General features: G+C 61.2%; 1 protein-coding gene across 2 annotated transcripts in view; it reads right to left on the reverse strand.

Annotated features, from left to right (window-relative positions):
• HEG1 (heart development protein with EGF like domains 1) overlaps positions 1 to 26,161 on the reverse strand; it is a 174,970-nt gene that overhangs the window by 58,643 nt on the left and 90,166 nt on the right. For both annotated transcript variants that reach the window (XR_012250709.1, XM_073647533.1), the window contains exons 8-10: positions 6,372 to 6,506; positions 6,130 to 6,172; positions 4,742 to 4,779 (exon numbers count right to left, since the gene is read on the reverse strand). Coding sequence is in view for 1 of the 2 variants with exons in the window: in XM_073647533.1 (XP_073503634.1) it covers positions 4,742 to 4,779; positions 6,130 to 6,172; positions 6,372 to 6,506 (216 nt within the window). In the remaining variant the exon portion in view is untranslated. The remainder of the gene's footprint in view (positions 1 to 4,741; positions 4,780 to 6,129; positions 6,173 to 6,371; positions 6,507 to 26,161) is intronic.

Genomic DNA, 26,161 nt, shown 5'->3' on the forward strand with positions numbered 1-26,161 from the left:
GTCACAATCCCTGCCCCGTAGTCACAATCCCTGCCCCCATAGTCACAATCCCTGTCCCCATAGTCACAATCCCTGTCCCCATAGTCACAATCCCTGCCCCCATAGTCACAATCCCTGCCCCCATAGTCACAATCCCTGCCCCCATAGTCACAATCCCTGCCCCCATAGTCACAATCCCTATCCTCATAGTCACAATCCACAACAGGACGCCCTCCGCAGAGGCCATTTCTTACACTGCTGAGGTAAAATGAAAGCTGAGCTCTGATTGGTTGCTGTGGGCAACAAGGAGAATTTTATTGTAAGATGTTATCTTGTACAGATCACACACGAGACACAGTGTCCCCCCGACACCACGACACAGTGTCCCCCCGACACCACGACACAGTGTCCCCCCGACACCACGACACAGTGTCCCCCCCGGCACACAGTGCCCCCCCCGACACCCCGGCACACAGTGTCCCCCCGGCACACAGTGTCCCCTCGGCACACAGTGTCCTCCGACACCCCAGAACACAGTGTCCCCCCCGACACCACGACACAGTGTCCCCCCCGACACCCCAGAACACAGTGTCCCCCCGACACCACGACACAGTGTCCCCCCCGGCACACAGTGCCCCCCCCCCCCCCCCCCCGACACCCCGGCACACAGTGTCCCCCCCGACACCCCAGCACACAGTGTCCCCACGACACACAGTGTCCCCCCCGACACCCCAGCACACAGCATCCCCCCCGGCACACAGTGTCTCCCCGACACCCCAGCACACAGTGTCACCCCGACACACAGTGTCCCCCCGACACCACGGCACACAATGTCCCCCCGACACCACGACACAGAGTGTCCCCCCGACACCCCAGAACACAGTGTCCCCCCGGCACACAGTGTCCCCCCCCCCCCGACACCCCAGAACACAGTGTCCCCCCGACACAGTGTCCCCGCCGACACCCCAGCACACAGTGTCCCCCCCGACACCCCAGCACACAGTGTCCCCCCGACACCACGACACACAGTGTCCCCCCCGACACCCCAGCACACAGCGTCCCCCCCGACACACAGTGTCCCCCCGACACCCCGGCACACAGTGTCTCCCCGACACCCCGGCACACAGTGTCCCCCCGACACCACGGCACACAGTGTCCCCCCGACACCACGGCACACAGTGTCTCCCCGACACCACAGCACACAGTGTCCCCCCGACACCCCGGCACACAGTGTCACCCCGACACACAGTGTCCCCCCCCGACACACAATGTCCCCCCGACACCACGGCACACAGTGTCCCCCCGACACCCCAGAACACAGTGTCCCCCCGACACACAGTGTCCCCCCCCCCCCCCCGGCACACAGTGTCCTCCGACACCCCAGAACACAGTGTCCCCCCGACACCACGACACAGTGTCCCCCCCCGACACCCCAGAACACAGTGTCCCCCCGACACACAGTGTCCCCGCCGACACCCCAGCACACAGTGTCCCCCCGACAGCACGACACACAGTGTCCCCCCCGACACCCCAGCACACAGCGTCCCCCCCTGCACACAGTGTCCCCCCCCCCCCCGGCACACAGTGTCCTCCGACACCCCAGAACACAGTGTCCCCCCGACACCATGACACAGTGTCCCCCCCTGACACCCCAGAACACAGTGTCCCCCTGACACCACGACACAGTGTCCCCCCCCGACACCCCAGAACACAGTGTCCCCCCGACACACAGTGTCCCCGCCGACACCCCAGCACACAGTGTCCCCCCCGACACCCCAGCACACAGTGTCCCCCCCGACACCACGACACACAGTGTCCCCCCCGACACCACGACACACAGTGTCTCCCCCGACACCACGGCACACAGTGTCCCCCCCCGACACCCCAGAACACAGTGTCCCCCCGACACACAGTGTCCCCGCCGACACCCCAGCACACAGTGTCCCCCCCGACACCCCAGCACACAGTGTCCCCCCCGACACACAGTGTCCCCCCCGGCACACAGTGTCCCCCCGACACCACGGCACACAGTGTCTCCCCGACACCCCGGCACACAGTGTCCCCCCGACACCACGGCACACAGTGTCTCCCCGACACCCCGGCACACAGTGTCTCCCCGACACCCCGGCACACAGTGTCCCCCCGACACCCCAGAACACAGTGTCCCCCCGACACAACAGAACACAGTGTCCCCTAGGCACACAGTGTCCCCCCCCCCGACACACAATGTCCCCCCGACACCACGACACAGAGTCCCCCCGGCACACAGTGTCCTCCGACACCCCAGAACACAGTGTCCCCCCTGACACCCCAGCACACAGTGTCCCCCCGACACCACGACACACAGTGTCCCCACCGACACCCCAGCACACAGCGTCACCCCCGGCACACAGTGTCCCCCCGACACCACGGCACACAGTGTCTCCCCGACTCCCCGGCACACAGTGTCCCCCCCGACACCACGGCACACAGTGTCTCCCCGACACCCCGGCACACAGTGTCCCCCCCGACACCACGGCACAGTGTCCCCCCGACACCACGACACACAGTGTCCCCCCCGACACCCCAGCACACAGCGTCCCCCCCGACACACAGTGTCCCCCCGACACCCCGGCACACAGTGTCTCCCCGACACCCCGGCACACAGTGTCCCCCCGACACCACGGCACACAGTGTCCCCCCGACACCACGGCACACAGTGTCTCCCCGACACCACAGCACACAGTGTCCCCCCGACACCCCGGCACACAGTGTCACCCCGACACACAGTGTCCCCCCCCCCCCCCGACACACAATGTCCCCCCGACACCACGGCACACAGTGTCCCCCCGACACCCCAGAACACAGTGTCCCCCCGACACACAGTGTCCCCCCCCCCCGGCACACAGTGTCCTCCGACACCCCAGAACACAGTGTCCCCCCGACACCACGACACAGTGTCCCCCCCCGACACCCCAGAACACAGTGTCCCCCCGACACACAGTGTCCCCGCCGACACCCCAGCACACAGTGTCCCCCCCGACACCCCAGCACACAGTGTCCCCCCGACAGCACGACACACAGTGTCCCCCCCGACACCCCAGCACACAGCGTCCCCCCCTGCACACAGTGTCCCCCCCCCCCCGGCACACAGTGTCCTCCGACACCCCAGAACACAGTGTCCCCCCGACACCATGACACAGTGTCCCCCCCTGACACCCCAGAACACAGTGTCCCCCCGACACCACGACACAGTGTCCCCCCCCGACACCCCAGAACACAGTGTCCCCCCGACACACAGTGTCCCCGCCGACACCCCAGCACACAGTGTCCCCCCCGACACCCCAGCACACAGTGTCCCCCCCGACACCACGACACACAGTGTCCCCCCCGACACCACGACACACAGTGTCTCCCCCGACACCACGGCACACAGTGTCCCCCCCCGACACCCCAGAACACAGTGTCCCCCCGACACACAGTGTCCCCGCCGACACCCCAGCACACAGTGTCCCCCCCGACACCCCAGCACACAGTGTCCCCCCCGACACACAGTGTCCCCCCCGGCACACAGTGTCCCCCCGACACCACGGCACACAGTGTCTCCCCGACACCCTGGCACACAGTGTCTCCCCGACACCCCGGCACACAGTGTCCCCCCGACACCCCAGAACACAGTGTCCCCCCGACACAACAGAACACAGTGTCCCCTAGGCACACAGTGTCCCCCCCCCCCCCCCGACACACAATGTCCCCCCGACACCACGACACAGAGTCCCCCCGGCACACAGTGTCCTCCGACACCCCAGAACACAGTGTCCCCCCTGACACCCCAGCACACAGTGTCCCCCCGACACCACGACACACAGTGTCCCCCCCCGACACCCCAGCACACAGCGTCACCCCCGGCACACAGTGTCCCCCCGACACCACGGCACACAGTGTCTCCCCGACACCCCGGCACACAGTGTCACCCCGACACACAGTGTCCCCCCGACACCACGGCACACAGTGTCTCCCCGACACCCCGGCACACAGTGTCCCCCCCGACACCACGGCACACAGTGTCCCCCCCGACACCCCGGCACACAGTGTCCCCCCGACACCCCGGCACACAGTGTCACCCCGACACACAGTGTCCCCCCGACACCACGGCACACAGTGTCTCCCCGACCCCCCGGCACACAGTGTCCCCCCGACACCATGACACACAGTGTCCCCACGACACACAGTGTCCCCCCGACACCACGGCACACAATGTCCCCCCCCCCTGACACACAATGTCCCCCCCGACACCCCAGAACACAGTGTCCCCCCGACACCCCAGAACACAGTGTCACCCCGACACACAGTGTGTCCCCCCCCCCCGACACACAATGTCCCCCCGACACCACGACACAGAGTGTCCCCCCGACACCCCAGAACACAGTGTCCCCCCCGACACCACGGCACACAGTGTCCCCCCGACACCCCGGCACACAGTGTCACCCCGACACACAGTGTCCCCCCGACACCACGGCACACAGTGTCTCCCCGACCCCCCGGCACACAGTGTCCCCCCGACACCATGACACACAGTGTCCCCACGACACACAGTGTCCCCCCGACACCACGGCACACAATGTCCCCCCCCCCTGACACACAATGTCCCCCCCGACACCCCAGAACACAGTGTCCCCCCGACACCCCAGAACACAGTGTCACCCCGACACACAGTGTGTCCCCCCCCCCCGACACACAATGTCCCCCCGACACCATGACACACAGTGTCCCCCCGACTTACGGTTCGAGCAGTTGAATCCTCCAAGGCCAAAGAGACACCTGGAAAACAAAGACACGATGGTGTTCACTGCACAGAGAAACCCAGGATTTTACGTGGTGATGTTGAGTAACGCACAGAGTGACCAATCAGATTCCAGCTTTTATTAATCTGCCAACGATTAGAAAATGAAAGCTGTGATGTGATTGGCTGCTTTGTTTGTGTCCATAAATGTCACCCTCGGTGTCAGTCACGGACATTAAAGGGCCGGTGCAGTTAATGAGGCTAAGTAGACTTTCATCCAATTCTTTGCCATTTTCAACTCTGCTTGTAATGAAATACCCTTAGAGGTTGTAATAGATTGCAGCAGACCCTGTGAGAAGTCAGTGCTCTGTGGTGGGACCAGTTGGGGGGTCGGTGGGCTCAGTGGTGGGTTCTGTGGGCTCAGTGGTGGGCTCTGTGGGGGGTCTGCGGACTCAGTGGTGGGGTCTGCAGGCTCAATGGTGGGGTCTACGGTGGGATTTGTGGGCTCAGTGGTGAACTCTGTGGGCTCTGGGGAGGTCTGTGGTGGGCTCTGTGGGCTCAGAGGTGAGCTCAGTGGTGGGGTCTGTGGGCTCAATGAGGGGGGTCTGTGGGCTCAGTGGTGGGGTTTGTGAGCTCAGTGGTGGGGTCTGTGGGCTCAGTAGAGGGGTCTGTGGGCTCAGTCGGGGGCTCATTGGTCGGCTCAGTGGTGGGGGTCTGTGGGCTCAGTAGTGGGGTCTGTGGGTCAGTGGGGGGTCTGTGGGCTCAGTAGTGGGGTCTGTGGGTCAGGTGGGGGTCTGTGGGCTCAGTGGTGGGCTCTGTGGGCTCAGTGGAGAGGTCTGTGGGCTCAGTGGTGGGGACTGTGGGCTCAGTGGTGGGGACTGTGGGCTCAGAGGTGAGCTCAGTAGTGGGGTCTGTTGGCTTAGTGGTGGGGGTCTGTGGGCTTATTGGTGGGGTCTGTGGGCTCAGTTGTGGGGTTTGTGAGCTCAGTGGTGGGGTCTGTGGGCTCAGTGGTGAGCGGTCTGTGAGCTCAGTGGTGGGCTCAGGAGGTCAGTGGTGGGGTCTTGGGCTCAGCCGGGGGGGGGGGGGATTGGGCTAAGTGGTGGGCGGTCTGTGGGCTCAGTATTGGGGTCTGTGGGCTCAGGGGCTCAGTGGTGGGGTCTGTGGGCTCAGTGGTGGGGTCTGTGCTTTCACTGGAGTCAATGCTCTCATTCACTGACAGCAAGCAGACATATTGAAAATTGTGAGGAATTAAAATGCAAAGACAATTGTAAGGCACTTTCCGGTCCAGGAGGATGTGGTGTCACTGGTATGAAGTGTAGGATGACGCAGACGCCGGGCCTCGCCATCACATGACACAACCCCCCACGGCCGCGCCGTCCCCTCCTCACCTCACACAGGCGCCATTGTCCAGTTTGTAGCCATCATCACAGGCTGAGGATAGAAAAAAAGCATTAGATCAGCCCCGAGTATCAGTCTCAGCCCCGAGTGTCAGTCTCAGCCCCGAGTGTCAGTCTCAGCCCCGAGTGTCAGTCTCAGCCCCAGACCCTGCACCGACCCGTCCTCACCCCCCACACAAGAACCACAGAGCCCTGAACGCACGGATGTGAGGGCTCAGATATTGGGGTCTCACCTCGACATGAATGGTCAGTTTTGCTGTATTTGAAGTAGCCGGGCTTACACTGGCAGAAGGCGACACCGGCGGGATCAGCGCAGGCGGCCGTCTCATTGTCACATCCGGGGCTCCTCACGTGACACAAACTGAGCGCTGCAACACACAGAAACAGCTCGCTATACGTGGTGTATGCCACCCGCGCGACACCCAGCGCCGCATATACCACACACGACACCCGGCGCCGCATATACCACACACGACACCCGGCGCCGCATATACCACGCACGACACCCGGCGCCGCATATACCACACACGACACCCGGCGCCGCATATACCACACACGACACCCAGCGCCGCATATACCGCGCACGACACCCAGCGCCGCATATACCACACACAACACCCAGCGCCGCATATACCACACACACAACACCCAGCGCCGCATATACCACACACAACACCCAGCGCCGCATATACCGCGCACGACACCCGGGCCGTATATACCATACACGACACCCGGGCCGCATATACCGCGCACGACATCTGTGCCGTATATACCACACACGACATCTGTGCCGTATATACCACACACGACACCCAGCGCCGCATATACCACACACGACTCCCAGCGCCGCATATACCGCGCACGACACCCGGGCCGTATATACCATACACGACACTCGGGCCGCATATACCGCGCACGACATCTGTGCCGTATATACCACACACGACATCTGTGCCGTATATACCACACACAACACCCGGGCTGCAAATACCGCACACAACACCCAGCGCCGCATATACCACACACGACACCCAGCGCCGCATATACCGCGCACGACACCCAGCGCTGCATATACCACACACAACACCCAGCGCCGCATATACCACACACAACACCCAGCGCCGCATATACCACACACACAACACCCAGCGCCGCATATACCACACACAACACCCAGCGCCGCATATACCGCGCACGACACCCGGGCCGTATATACCATACACGACACCCGGGCCGCATATACCGCGCACGACATCTGTGCCGTATATACCACACACGACATCTGTGCCGTATATACCACACACGACACTCAGCGCCGCATATACCACACACAACACCCAGCGCCGCATGTACTGCGCACGACACCCAGGCCATATATACCGCGCACGACACCCAGCGCCGCATATACTACGCACGACATCTGTGCCGCATATACCACACACAACACCCAGCGCCGCATATACCACACACACAACACCCAGCGCCGCATATACCACACACAACACCCAGCGCCGCATATACCGTGCACGACACCCGGGCCGTATATACCATACACGACACCCGGGCCGCATATACCGCGCACGACATCTGTGCCGTATATACCACACACGACATCTGTGCCGTATATACCACACACGACACCCAGCGCCGCATATACCACACACGACACCCAGCGCCGCATATACCGCGCACGACACCCGGGCCGTATATACCATACACGACACTCGGGCCGCATATACCGCGCACGACATCTGTGCCGTATATACCACACACGACATCTGTGCCGTATATACCACACACAACACCCGGGCCGCAAATACCGCACACAACACCCAGCGCCGCATATACCACACACGACACCCAGCGCCGCATATACCGCGCACGACACCCAGCGCTGCATATACCACACACAACACCCAGCGCCGCATATACCACACACAACACCCAGCGCCGCATATACCACACACACAACACCCAGCGCCGCATATACCACACACAACACCCAGCGCCGCATATACCGCGCACGACACCCGGGCCGTATATACCATACACGACACCCGGGCCGCATATACCGCGCACGACATCTGTGCCGTATATACCACACACGACATCTGTGCCGTATATACCACACACGACACCCAGCGCCGCATATACCACACACAACACCCAGCGCCGCATGTACTGCGCACGACACCCAGGCCATATATACCGCGCACGACACCCAGCGCCGCATATACCACACACAACACCCAGCGCCGCATGTACTGCGCACGACACCCAGGCCATATATACCGCGCACGACACCCAGCGCCGCATATACTACGCACGACATCTGTGCCGCATATACCACACACAACACCCAGCGCCGCATATACCGTGCACGACACCCGGGCCGTATATACCATACACGACACCCGGGCCGCATATACCGCGCACGACATCTGTGCCGTATATACCACACACGACACCCAGCACCGCATATACCGCGCACGACATCTGTGCCGTATATACCACACACGACACCCGGGCCGTATATACCGCGCACGACACCCGGGCCGTATATACCATACACGACACGCGGGCCGCATATACCGCGCACGACATCTGTGCCGTATATACCACACACGACATCTGTGCCGTATATACCACACACGACACCCAGCGCCGCATATACCACACACAACACCCAGCGCCGCATATACCACACACAACACCCAGCGCCGCATATACCACACACAACACCCAGCGCCGCATATACCACACACAACACCCAGCGCCGCATGTACTGCGCACGACACCCGGGCCATATATACCGCGCACGACACCCGGGCCGCATATACCACACACGACACCCAGCGCCGCTTATACCACACACGACACCCAGCGCCGCATATACCACACACGACACCCAGCGCCGCATATACCGCGCACGACATCTGTGCCGTATATACCACACACGACACCCAGCGCCGCATATACCACACACACGACACCCAGCGCCGCATATACCGCGCACGACATCTGTGCCGTATATACCACACACACGACACCCAGCGCCGCATATACCACACACGACACCCAGCGCCGCATATACCACACACGACACCCGGGCCGCATATACCACACACAACACCCAGCGCCGCATATACCGCGCACGACACCCGGGCCGCATATACCGCGCACGACACCCAGCGCCGCATATACCACACACGACACCCGGGCCGCATATACCACACACAACACCCAGCGCCGCATATACCGCGCACGACACCCGGGCCGCATATACCGCGCACGACATCTGTGCCGTATATACCACACACGACATCTGTGCCGTATATACCGCGCACGACACCCAGCGCCGCATATACCGCGCACGACACCCAGCGCCGCATATACCACACACAACACCCAGCGCCGCATGTACTGCGCACGACACCCAGGCCATATATACCGCGCACGACACCCAGCGCCGCATATACTACGCACGACATCTGTGCCGCATATACCACACACAACACCCAGCGCCGCATATACCGTGCACGACACCCGGGCCGTATATACCATACACGACACCCGGGCCGCATATACCGCGCACGACATCTGTGCCGTATATACCACACACGACATCTGTGCCGTATATACCACACACGACACCCAGCGCCGCATATACCACACACGACACCCAGCGCCGCATATACCGCGCACGACACCCAGCGCCGCATATACCGCGCACGACATCTGTGCCGTATATACCACACACGACACCCAGCGCCGCATATACCGCGCACGACATCTGTGCCGTATATACCACACACGACACCCAGCGCCGCATATACCACACACGACACCCAGCGCCGCATATACCACACACGACACCCAGCGCCGCATATACCGCACACGACACCCGGGCCGCATATACCGCGCACGACACCCGGGCCGCATATACCGCGCACGACACCCGGGCCGCATATACCGCGCACGACACCCAGCGCCGCATATACCACACACGACACCCAGCGCCGCATATACCGCGCACGACACCCGGGCCGCATATACCGCGCACGACACCCGGGCCGCATATACCGCGCACGACATCTGTGCCGTATATACCACACACGACATCTGTGCCGTATATACCACACACGACACCCAGCGCCGCATATACCGCGCACGACACCTGGGCCGCATATACCGCGCACGACATCTGTGCCGTATATACCACACACGACACCCAGCGCCGCATATACCGCGCACGACACCCAGAGCCGCATATACCGCGCACGACAACCAGCGCCGCATATACCGCGCACGACACCCAGCGCCGCATATACCGCGCACGACATCTGTGCCGTATATACCACACACGACACCCAGCGCCGCATATACCGCGCACGACATCTGTGCCGTATATACCACACACGACACCCAGCGCCGCAGATACCACACACGACACCCAGCGCCGCATATACCACACACGACACCCAGCGCCGCATATACCGCACACGACACCCGGGCCGCATATACCGCGCACGACACCCGGGCCGCATATACCGCGCACGACACCCGGGCCGCATATACCGCGCACGACACCCAGCGCCGCATATACCACACACGACACCCAGCGCCGCATATACCGCGCACGACACCCGGGCCGCATATACCGCGCACGACACCCGGGCCGCATATACCGCGCACGACATCTGTGCCGTATATACCACACACGACATCTGTGCCGTATATACCACACACGACACCCAGCGCCGCATATACCGCGCACGACACCTGGGCCGTATATACCACACACGACACCCAGCGCCGCATATACCACACACGACACCCGGGCCGCATATACCGCGCACGACATCTGTGCCGTATATACCACACACGACACCCGGGCCGTATATACCGCGCACGACATCTGTGCCGTATATACCACACACGACACCCAGCGCCGCATATACCACACACGACACCTGGGCCGCATATACCGCGCACGACATCTGTGCCGTATATACCACACACGACACCCGGGCCGTATATACCGCGCACGACATCTGTGCCGTATATAGCACACACAACACCCAGCGCCGCATATACCGCGCACGACATCTGTGCCGTATATACCACACACGACACCCAGCGCCGTATATACCACACACGACACCCAGCGCCGTATATACCACACACGACACCCAGCGCCGCATATACCACACACGACACCCAGCGCCGCATATACCGCGCACGACACCTGGGCCGTATATACCACACACGACACCCAGCGCCGCTTATACCACACACGACACCCAGCGCCGCATATACCACACACGACACCCAGCGCCGCATATACCGCACACGACACCCGGGCCGCATATACCGCGCACGACACCCGGGCCGCATATACCGCGCACGACACCCGGGCCGTATATACCACACACGACACCCAGCGCCGCATATACCACACACGACACCCAGCGCCGCATATACCGCGCACGACATCTGTGCCGTACATACCACACATGACACCCAGCGCCGCATATACCACACACAACACCCAGCGCCGCATATACCGCGCACGACATCCGGGCCGTATATACCATACACGACACCCGGGCCGTATATACCGCGCACGACACCCAGCGCCGCATATACCGCGCACGACACCCGGGCCGTATATACCGCGCACGACACCCAGCGCCGCATATACCACACACGACACCCAGCGCCGCATATACCGCGCACGACACCTGGGCCGCATATACCGTGCACGACACCTGGGCCGCATATACCGCGCACGACACCCGGGCCGCATATACCGCGCACGACACCCGGGCCGCAAATAGCGCACACGACATCTGTGCCGTATATACCACACATGACACCCAGCGCCGCATATACCACGCACGACACCCAGCGCCGCATATACCGCGCACGACACCTGGGCCGCATATACCGTGCACGACACCTGGGCCGCATATACCGCGCACGACACCCGGGCCGCATATACCGCGCACGACACCCGGGCCGCATATACCGCGCACGACACCCGGGCCGTATATACCGCGCACGACATCTGTGCCGTATATACCACACATGACACCCAGCGCCGCATATACCACACACGACACCCAGCGCCGCATATACCGCGCACGACACCTGGGCCGCATATACCGTGCACGACACCTGGGCCGCATATACCGCGCACGACACCCGGGCCGCATATACCGCGCACGACACCCGGGCCGCATATACCGCACACAACACCCAGCGCCGCATATACCGCGCACGACACCCAGCGCCGCATATACCGCGCACGACACCCGGGCCGCATATACCACACACGACACCCAGCGCCGCATATACCACACACGACACCCAGCGCCGCATATACCACGCACGACACCCAGCGCCGCATATACCGCGTACGACACCCGGGCCGCATATACCGCGCACGACACCCGGGCCGCAAATACCGCACACAACACCCAGCGCCGCATATACCGCGCACGACACCCAGCGCCGCATATACCGCGCACAACACCCAGCGCCGCATATACCGCGCACGACACCCAGCGCCGCATATACCGCGCACGACACCCGGGCCGCATATACCACACACGACACCCAGCGCCGCATATACCGCGCACGACACCCAGCGCCGCATATACCACACACAACACCCAGCGCCGCATATACCACACACAACACCCAGCGCCGCATATACCGCGCACGACACCCAGCGCCGCATATACCACACACACAACACCCAGCGCCGCATATACCGCGCACGACACCCAGCGCCGCATATACCGCGCACGACACCCAGCGCCGCATATACCGCGCACAACACCCAGCGCCGCATGTACTGCGCACGACACCCGGGCCGTATATACCATACACGACACCCGGGCCGTATATACCGCGCACGACACCCAGCGCCGCATATACCACGCACGACATCTGTGCCGCATATACCACACACAACACCCAGCGCCACATATACCGCGCACGACACCCGGGCCGTATATACCATACACGACACCCGGGCCGCATATACCGCGCACGACATCTGTGCCGTATATACCACACACGACATCTGTGCCGTATATACCACATACGACACCCAGCGCCGCATATACCACACACAACAACCAGCGCCGCATATACCGCGCACGACACCTGGGCCGCATATACCGCGCACGACATCTGTGCCGTATATACCACACACGACACCCGGGCCGCATATACCGCGCACGACACCCGGGCCGCATATACCGCGCACGACATCTGTGCCGTATATACCACACACAACACCCAGCGCCGCATATACCGCGCACGACATCTGTGCCGTATATACCATACACGACACCCAGCGCCGCATATACCACACACAACACCCAGCGCCGCATATACCGCGCACGACACCCAGCGCCGCATATACCACACACACACACAACACCCAGCGCCGCATATACCGCGCACGACACCCAGCGCCGCATATACCGCGCACGACACCCAGCGCCGCATATACCGCGCACGACACCCAGCGCCGCATATACCGCGCACGACACCCAGCGCCGCATATACCGCGCACGACACCCAGCGCCGCATATACCGCGCACAACACCCAGCGCCGCATATACCGCGCACAACACCCAGCGCCGCATGTACTGCGCACGACACCCGGGCCGTATATACCGCGCACGACACCCAGCGCCGCATATACCACGCACGACATCTGTGCCGCATATACCACACACAACACCCAGCGCCACATATACCGCGCACGACACCCGGGCCGCATATACCGCGCACGACATCTGTGCCGTATATACCACACACGACATCTGTGCCGTATATACCACACACGACACCCAGCGCCGCATATACCACACACGACACCCAGCGCCGCATATACCGCGCACGACACCTGGGCCGCATATACCGCGCACGACATCTGTGCCGTATATACCACACACGACACCCAGCGCCGCATATACCGCGCACGACACCCAGAGCCGCATATACCGCGCACGACAACCAGCGCCGCATATACCGCGCACGACATCTGTGCCGTATATACCGCGCACGACATCTGTGCCGTATATACCACACACGACACCCGGGCCGTATATACCGCGCACGACATCTGTGCCGTATATACCACACACGACACCCAGCGCCGCATATACCACACACAACACCCAGCGCCGCATATACCGCGCACGACACCCGGGCCGCATATACCGCGCACGACACCCGGGCCGCATATACCGCGCACGACATCTGTGCCGTATATACCACACACAACACCCAGCGCCGCATATACCACACACAACACCCAGCGCCGCATATACCGCGCACGACACCCAGCGCCGCATATACCACACACAACACCCAGCGCCGCATATACCACACACAACACCCAGCGCCGCATGTACTGCGCACGACACCCGGGCCATATATACCGCGCACGACACCCAGCGCCGCATATACTACGCACGACATCTGTGCCGCATATACCACACACAACACCCAGCGCCGCATATACCGTGCACGACACCCGGGCCGTATATACCATACACGACACCCGGGCCGCATATACCGCGCACGACATCTGTGCCGTATATACCACACACGACATCTGTGCCGTATATACCACACACGACACCCAGCGCCGCATATACCACACACGACACCCAGCGCCGCATATACCGCGCACGACACCTGGGCCGCATATACCGCGCACGACATCTGTGCCGTATATACCACACACGACACCCAGCGCCGCATATACCGCGCACGACACCCAGAGCCGCATATACCGCGCACGACATCTGTGCCGTATATACCACACATGACACCCAGCGCCGCATATACCGCGCACGACACCCAGCGCCGCATATACCGCGCACGACACCCAGCGCCGCATATACCGCGCACGACATCTGTGCCGTATATACCACACACGACACCCAGCGCCGCATATACCGCGCACGACATCTGTGCCGTATATACCACACACGACACACAGCGCCGCATATACCACACACGACACCCAGCGCCGCATATACCACACACGACACCCAGCGCCGCATATACCGCGCACGACACCCGGGCCGCATATACCGCGCACGACATCTGTGCCGTATATACCACACACGACACCCAGCGCCGCATATACCACACACGACACCCAGCGCCGCATATACCGCGCACGACACCCGGGCCGCATATACCGCGCACGACATCTGTGCCGTATATACCACACACGACATCTGTGCCGTATATACCACACACGACACCCAGCGCCGCATATACCACGCACGACACCCAGCGCCGCATATACCACGCACGACACCCAGCGCCGCATATACCACGCACGACACCCAGCGCCGCATATACCACGCACGACACCCAGCGCCGCATATACCACGCACGACACCCAGCGCCGCATATACCGCGCACGACACCCGGGCCGTATATACCGCGCACGACACCCGGGCCGTATATACCGCGCACGACACCCAGCGCCGCATATACCGCGCACGACACCCAGCGCCGCATATACCGCGCACGACACCCGGCGCCGCATATACCACACACGACACCCAGCGCCGCATATACCACACACGACACCCAGCGCCGCATATACCACGCACGACACCCAGCGCCGCATATACCGCGCACGACACCCGGGCCGTATATACCGCGTACGACACCCGGGCCGCATATACCGCGCACGACACCCGGGCCGCAAATACCGCACACAACACCCAGCGCCGCATATACCACACACGACACCCAGCGCCGCATATACCGCGCACGACACCCAGCGCCGCATATACCACACACAACACCCAGCGCCGCATATACCACACACACAACACCCAGCGCCGCATATACCACACACAACACCCAGCGCCGCATATACCGCGCACGACACCCGGGCCGTATATACCATACACGACACCCGGGCCGCATATACCGCGCACGACATCTGTGCCGTATATACCACACACGACATCTGTGCCGTATATACCACACACGACACCCAGCGCCGCATATACCACACACGACTCCCAGCGCCGCATATACCGCGCACGACACCCGGGCCGTATATACCATACACGACACTCGGGCCGCATATACCGCGCACGACATCTGTGCCGTATATACCACACACGACATCTGTGCCGTATATACCACACACAACACCCGGGCTGCAAATACCGCACACAACACCCAGCGCCGCATATACCACACACGACACCCAGCGCCGCATATACCGCGCACGACACCCAGCGCTGCATATACCACACACAACACCCAGCGCCGCATATACCACACACAACACCCAGCGCCGCATATACCACACACACAACACCCAGCGCCGCATATACCACACACAACACCCAGCGCCGCATATACCGCGCACGACACCCGGGCCGTATATACCATACACGACACCCGGGCCGCATATACCGCGCACGACATCTGTGCCGTATATACCACACACGACATCTGTGCCGTATATACCACACACGACACCCAGCGCCGCATATACCACACACAACACCCAGCGCCGCATGTACTGCGCACGACACCCAGGCCATATATACCGCGCACGACACCCAGCGTCGCATATACTACGCACGACATCTGTGCCGCATATACCACACACAACACCCAGCGCCGCATATACCACACACACAACACCCAGCGCCGCATATACCACACACAACACCCAGCGCCGCATATACCGTGCACGACACCCGGGCCGTATATACCATACACGACACCCGGGCCGCATATACCGCGCACGACATCTGTGCCGTATATACCACACACGACATCTGTGCCGTATATACCACACACGACACCCAGCGCCGCATATACTGTCAGGGTAAAAGAGAATATATATATTTGTAACTTTTATATTTTTGTAACTTTTATACGCTTTTTTGCTAATGTACTAACCACCATTTTGTGTCATATAACAATAAGCTTTCCTTGCTACGTAATTACTCAAATCGAAACTTAAACTAAGACAGTTCCAGTGTTGCCAAGACATTTCAGAGAAACGAAACAAGATTATAAGCTGACGGCTGCAATATCTGCCCAGAGACTGAGATAAGGAGATGTGGACCAATCAGGAGTGGCCAGACACTGGACTTTCATTGTTTAACCCGCCTCGGACAACCCCTTTTCCCTCCCATTATGTAGTGTATTTAGATTTGTGTATGTAAAAATAAACGCAGAACAATGCTGAGGACGTTGACTGTAGTAGTCTTCTGAGCATGCTCTGAGCTTGAACCAGCTTGTTGTCTGACTCATTCTTTGAATGGTTGACCCATGCTCATAGTTTGAATTTGGAGTGACTGGAGGACGAGTGGAATGTCATCACGACCCCCACAATACCACACACGACACCCAGCGCCGCATATACCATACACGACACGCGGGCCGCATATACCGCGCACGACATCTGTGCCGTATATACCACACACGACATCTGTGCCGTATATACCACACACGACACCCAGCGCCGCATATACCACACACAACACCCAGCGCCGCATATACCACACACAACACCCAGCGCCGCATATACCACACACAACACCCAGCGCCGCATATACCACACACAACACCCAGCGCCGCATGTACTGCGCACGACACCCGGGCCATATATACCGCGCACGACACCCGGGCCGCATATACCACACACGACACCCAGCGCCGCTTATACCACACACGACACCCAGCGCCGCATATACCACACACGACACCCAGCGCCGCATATACCGCGCACGACATCTGTGCCGTATATACCACACACGACACCCAGCGCCGCATATACCACACACACGACACCCAGCGCCGCATATACCGCGCACGACATCTGTGCCGTATATACCACACACACGACACCCAGCGCCGCATATACCACACACGACACCCAGCGCCGCATATACCACACACGACACCCGGGCCGCATATACCACACACAACACCCAGCGCCGCATATACCGCGCACGACACCCGGGCCGCATATACCGCGCACGACACCCAGCGCCGCATATACCACACACGACACCCGGGCCGCATATACCACACACAACACCCAGCGCCGCATATACCGCGCACGACACCCGGGCCGCATATACCGCGCACGACATCTGTGCCGTATATACCACACACGACATCTGTGCCGTATATACCGCGCACGACACCCAGCGCCGCATATACCGCGCACGACACCCAGCGCCGCATATACCACACACAACACCCAGCGCCGCATGTACTGCGCACGACACCCAGGCCATATATACCGCGCACGACACCCAGCGCCGCATATACTACGCACGACATCTGTGCCGCATATACCACACACAACACCCAGCGCCGCATATACCGTGCACGACACCCGGGCCGTATATACCATACACGACACCCGGGCCGCATATACCGCGCACGACATCTGTGCCGTATATACCACACACGACATCTGTGCCGTATATACCACACACGACACCCAGCGCCGCATATACCACACACGACACCCAGCGCCGCATATACCGCGCACGACACCCAGCGCCGCATATACCGCGCACGACATCTGTGCCGTATATACCACACACGACACCCAGCGCCGCATATACCGCGCACGACATCTGTGCCGTATATACCACACACGACACCCAGCGCCGCATATACCACACACGACACCCAGCGCCGCATATACCACACACGACACCCAGCGCCGCATATACCGCACACGACACCCGGGCCGCATATACCGCGCACGACACCCGGGCCGCATATACCGCGCACGACACCCGGGCCGCATATACCGCGCACGACACCCAGCGCCGCATATACCACACACGACACCCAGCGCCGCATATACCGCGCACGACACCCGGGCCGCATATACCGCGCACGACATCTGTGCCGTATATACCACACACGACATCTGTGCCGTATATACCACACACGACACCCAGCGCCGCATATACCGCGCACGACACCTGGGCCGCATATACCGCGCACGACATCTGTGCCGTATATACCACACACGACACCCAGCGCCGCATATACCGCGCACGACACCCAGAGCCGCATATACCGCGCACGACAACCAGCGCCGCATATACCGCGCACGACACCCAGCGCCGCATATACCGCGCACGACATCTGTGCCGTATATACCACACACGACACCCAGCGCCGCATATACCGCGCACGACATCTGTGCCGTATATACCACACACGACACCCAGCGCCGCAGATACCACACACGACACCCAGCGCCGCATATACCACACACGACACCCAGCGCCGCATATACCGCACACGACACCCGGGCCGCATATACCGCGCACGACACCCGGGCCGCATATACCGCGCACGACACCCGGGCCGCATATACCGCGCACGACACCCAGCGCCGCATATACCACACACGACACCCAGCGCCGCATATACCGCGCACGACACCCGGGCCGCATATACCGCGCACGACACCCGGGCCGCATATACCGCGCACGACATCTGTGCCGTATATACCACACACGACATCTGTGCCGTATATACCACACACGACACCCAGCGCCGCATATACCGCGCACGACACCTGGGCCGCATATACCGCGCACGACATCTGTGCCGTATATACCACACACGACACCCAGCGCCGCATATACCACACACGACACCCGGGCCGCATATACCGCGCACGACATCTGTGCCGTATATACCACACACGACACCCGGGCCGTATATACCGCGCACGACATCTGTGCCGTATATACCACACACGACACCCAGCGCCGCATATACCACACACGACACCTGGGCCGCATATACCGCGCACGACATCTGTGCCGTATATACCACACACGACACCCGGGCCGTATATACCGCGCACGACATCTGTGCCGTATATAGCACACACAACACCCAGCGCCGCATATACCGCGCACGACATCTGTGCCGTATATACCACACACGACACCCAGCGCCGTATATACCACACACGACACCCAGCGCCGTATATACCACACACGACACCCAGCGCCGCATATACCACACACGACACCCAGCGCCGCATATACCGCGCACGACACCTGGGCCGTATATACCACACACGACACCCAGCGCCGCTTATACCACACACGACACCCAGCGCCGCATATACCACACACGACACCCAGCGCCGCATATACCGCACACGACACCCGGGCCGCATATACCGCGCACGACACCCGGGCCGCATATACCGCGCACGACACCCGGGCCGTATATACCACACACGACACCCAGCGCCGCATATACCACACACGACACCCAGCGCCGCATATACCACACACGACACCCAGCGCCGCATATACCGCGCACGACATCTGTGCCGTACATACCACACATGACACCCAGCGCCGCATATACCACACACAACACCCAGCGCCGCATATACCGCGCACGACATCCGGGCCGTATATACCATACACGACACCCGGGCCGTATATACCGCGCACGACACCCAGCGCCGCATATACCGCGCACGACACCCGGGCCGTATATACCGCGCACGACACCCAGCGCCGCATATACCACACACGACACCCAGCGCCGCATATACCGCGCACGACACCTGGGCCGCATATACCGTGCACGACACCTGGGCCGCATATACCGCGCACGACACCCGGGCCGCATATACCGCGCACGACACCCGGGCCGCAAATAGCGCACACGACATCTGTGCCGTATATACCACACATGACACCCAGCGCCGCATATACCACGCACGACACCCAGCGCCGCATATACCGAGTACGACACCTGGGCCGCATATACCGTGCACGACACCTGGGCCGCATATACCGCGCACGACACCCGGGCCGCATATACCGCGCACGACACCCGGGCCGCATATACCGCGCACGACACCCGGGCCGTATATACCGCGCACGACATCTGTGCCGTATATACCACACATGACACCCAGGGCCGCATATACCACACACGACACCCAGCGCCGCATATACCGCGCACGACACCTGGGCCGCATATACCGTGCACGACACCTGGGCCGCATATACCGCGCACGACACCCGGGCCGCATATACCGCGCACGACACCCGGGCCGCATATACCGCACACAACACCCAGCGCCGCATATACCGCGCACGACACCCAGCGCCGCATATACCGCGCACGACACCCGGGCCGCATATACCACACACACGACACCCAGCGCCGCATATACCACACACGACACCCAGCGCCGCATATACCACGCACGACACCCAGCGCCGCATATACCGCGTACGACACCCGGGCCGCATATACCGCGCACGACACCCGGGCCGCAAATACCGCACACAACACCCAGCGCCGCATATACCGCGCACGACACCCAGCGCCGCATATACCGCGCACAACACCCAGCGCCGCATATACCGCGCACGACACCCAGCGCCGCATATACCGCGCACGACACCCGGGCCGCATATACCACACACGACACCCAGCGCCGCATATACCGCGCACGACACCCAGCGCCGCATATACCACACACAACACCCAGCGCCGCATATACCGCGCACGACACCCAGCGCCGCATATACCACACACACAACACCCAGCGCCGCATATACCGCGCACGACACCCAGCGCCGCATATACCGCGCACGACACCCAGCGCCGCATATACCGCGCACAACACCCAGCGCCGCATGTACTGCGCACGACACCCGGGCCGTATATACCATACACGACACCCGGGCCGTATATACCGCGCACGACACCCAGCGCCGCATATACCACGCACGACATCTGTGCCGCATATACCACACACAACACCCAGCGCCACATATACCGCGCACGACACCCGGGCCGTATATACCATACACGACACCCGGGCCGCATATACCGCGCACGACATCTGTGCCGTATATACCACACACGACATCTGTGCCGTATATACCACATACGACACCCAGCGCCGCATATACCACACACAACAACCAGCGCCGCATATACCGCGCACGACACCTGGGCCGCATATACCGCGCACGACATCTGTGCCGTATATACCACACACGACACCCGGGCCGCATATACCGCGCACGACACCCGGGCCGCATATACCGCGCACGACATCTGTGCCGTATATACCACACACAACACCCAGCGCCGCATATACCGCGCACGACATCTGTGCCGTATATACCATACACGACACCCAGCGCCGCATATACCACACACAACACCCAGCGCCGCATATACCGCGCACGACACCCAGCGCCGCATATACCACACACACACACAACACCCAGCGCCGCATATACCGCGCACGACACCCAGCGCCGCATATACCGCGCACGACACCCAGCGCCGCATATACCGCGCACGACACCCAGCGCCGCATATACCGCGCACGACACCCAGCGCCGCATATACCGCGCACAACACCCAGCGCCGCATATACCGCGCACAACACACAGCGCCGCATGTACTGCGCACGACACCCGGGCCGTATATACCGCGCACGACACCCAGCGCCGCATATACCACGCACGACATCTGTGCCGCATATACCACACACAACACCCAGCGCCACATATACCGCGCACGACACCCGGGCCGTATATACCATACACGACACCCGGGCCGCATATACCGCGCACGACATCTGTGCCGTATATACCACACACGACATCTGTGCCGTATATACCACACACGACACCCAGCGCCGCATATACCACACACGACACCCAGCGCCGCATATACCGCGCACGACACCTGGGCCGCATATACCGCGCACGACATCTGTGCCGTATATACCACACACGACACCCAGCGCCGCATATACCGCGCACGACACCCAGAGCCGCATATACCGCGCACGACAACCAGCGCCGCATATACCGCGCACGACATCTGTGCCGTATATACCGCGCACGACATCTGTGCCGTATATACCACACACGACACCCGGGCCGTATATACCGCGCACGACATCTGTGCCGTATATACCACACACGACACCCAGCGCCGCATATACCACACACAACACCCAGCGCCGCATATACCGCGCACGACACCCGGGCCGCATATACCGCGCACGACACCCGGGCCGCATATACCGCGCACGACATCTGTGCCGTATATACCACACACAACACCCAGCGCCGCATATACCACACACAACACCCAGCGCCGCATATACCGCGCACGACACCCAGCGCCGCATATACCACACACAACACCCAGCGCCGCATATACCACACACAACACCCAGCGCCGCATGTACTGCGTACGACACCCGGGCCATATATACCGCGCACGACACCCAGCGCCGCATATACTACGCACGACATCTGTGCCGCATATACCACACACAACACCCAGCGCCGCATATACCGTGCACGACACCCGGGCCGTATATACCATACACGACACCCGGGCCGCATATACCGCGCACGACATCTGTGCCGTATATACCACACACGACATCTGTGCCGTATATACCACACACGACACCCAGCGCCGCATATACCACACACGACACCCAGCGCCGCATATACCGCGCACGACACCCAGAGCCGCATATACCGCGCACGACAACCAGCGCCGCATATACCGCGCACGACATCTGTGCCGTATATACCGCGCACGACATCTGTGCCGTATATACCACACACGACACCCGGGCCGTATATACCGCGCACGACATCTGTGCCGTATATACCACACACGACACCCAGCGCCGCATATACCACACACAACACCCAGCGCCGCATATACCGCGCACGACACCCGGGCCGCATATACCGCGCACGACACCCGGGCCGCATATACCGCGCACGACATCTGTGCCGTATATACCACACACAACACCCAGCGCCGCATATACCGCGCACGACATCTGTGCCGTATATACCACACACGACACCCAGCGCGGCATATACCACACACGACACCCAGCGCCGCATATACCGCGCACGACACCTGGGCCGCATATACCGTGCACGACACCTGGGCCGCATATACCGCGCACGACCCCCGGGCCGCATGTACCGCGCACGACATCTGTGCCGTATATACCACACACGACACCCAGCACCGCATATACCGTGCACGACACCCAGCGCCGCATATACCGCGCACGACATCTGTGCCGTATATACCACACATGACACCCAGCGCCGCATATACCGCGCACGACACCCAGCGCCGCATATACCGCGCACGACACCCAGCGCCGCATATACCGCGCACGACATCTGTGCCGTATATACCACACACGACACCCAGCGCCGCATATACCGCGCACGACATCTGTGCCGTATATACCACACACGACACACAGCGCCGCATATACCACACACGACACCCAGCGCCGCATATACCACACACGACACCCAGCGCCGCATATACCGCGCACGACACCCGGGCCGCATATACCGCGCACGACATCTGTGCCGTATATACCACACACGACACCCAGCGCCGCATATACCACACACGACACCCAGCGCCGCATATACCGCGCACGACACCCGGGCCGCATATACCGCGCACGACATCTGTGCCGTATATACCACACACGACATCTGTGCCGTATATACCACACACGACACCCAGCGCCGCATATACCGCGCACGACACCTGGGCCGCATATACCGCGCACGACATCTGTGCCGTATATACCACACACGACACCCAGCGCCGCATATACCGCGCACGACACCCAGAGCCGCATATACCGCGCACGACAACCAGCGCCGCATATACCGCGCACGACACCTGGGCCGCATATACCGCGCACGACATCTGTGCCGTATATACCACACACGACACCCAGCGCCGCATATACCACACACGACACCCGGGCCGCATATACCGCGCACGACATCTGTGCCGTATATACCACACACGACACCCGGGCCGTATATACCGCGCACGACATCTGTGCCGTATATACCACACACGACACCCAGCGCCGCATATACCACACACGACACCTGGGCCGCATATACCGCGCACGACATCTGTGCCGTATATACCACACACGACACCCGGGCCGTATATACCACACACGACACCTGGGCCGCATATACCGCGCACGACATCTGTGCCGTATATACCACACACGACACCCAGCGCCGCATATACCACACACGACACCTGGGCCGCATATACCGCGCACGACATCTGTGCCGTATATACCACACACGACACCCGGGCCGCATATACCACACACGACACCTGGGCCGCATATACCGCGCACGACATCTGTGCCGTATATACCACACACGACACCCAGCGCCGCATATACCACACACGACACCCAGCGCCGTATATACCACACACGACACCCAGCGCCGCATATACCACACACGACACCCAGCGCCGCATACACCGCGCACGACACCTGGGCCGTATATACCACACACACGACACCCAGCGCCGCTTATACCACACACGACACCCAGCGCCGCATATACCACACACGACACCCAGCGCCGCATATACCGCACACGACACCCGGGCCGCATATACCGCGCACGACACCCGGGCCGCATATACCGCGCACGACATCTGTGCCGTATATACCACACACACACGACACCCAGCGCCGCATATACCACACACGACACCCAGCGCCGCATATACCGCGCACGACACCCGGGCCGCATATACCGCGCACGACATCTGTGCCGTATATACCACACACGACACCCAGCGCCGCATATACCACACACGACACCCGGGCCGCATATACCGCGCGTGACATCTGTGCCGTATATACCACACACGACACCCGGGCCGTATATACCGCGCACGACATCTGTGCCGTATATACCACACACGACACCCAGCGCCGCATATACCACACACAACACCCAGCGCCGGATATACCGCGCACGACATCTGTGCCGTATATACCACACACAACACCCAGCGCCGCATATACCGCGCACGACATCTGTGCCGTATATACCACACACGA

Source organism: Phyllobates terribilis, unplaced genomic scaffold, assembly GCF_046119375.1.
Source record: "Phyllobates terribilis strain yellow unplaced genomic scaffold, ASM4611937v1 Scaffold_9__5_contigs__length_417890890, whole genome shotgun sequence".
NCBI classification, from domain to species: Eukaryota; Metazoa; Chordata; class Amphibia; order Anura; family Dendrobatidae; genus Phyllobates; species Phyllobates terribilis.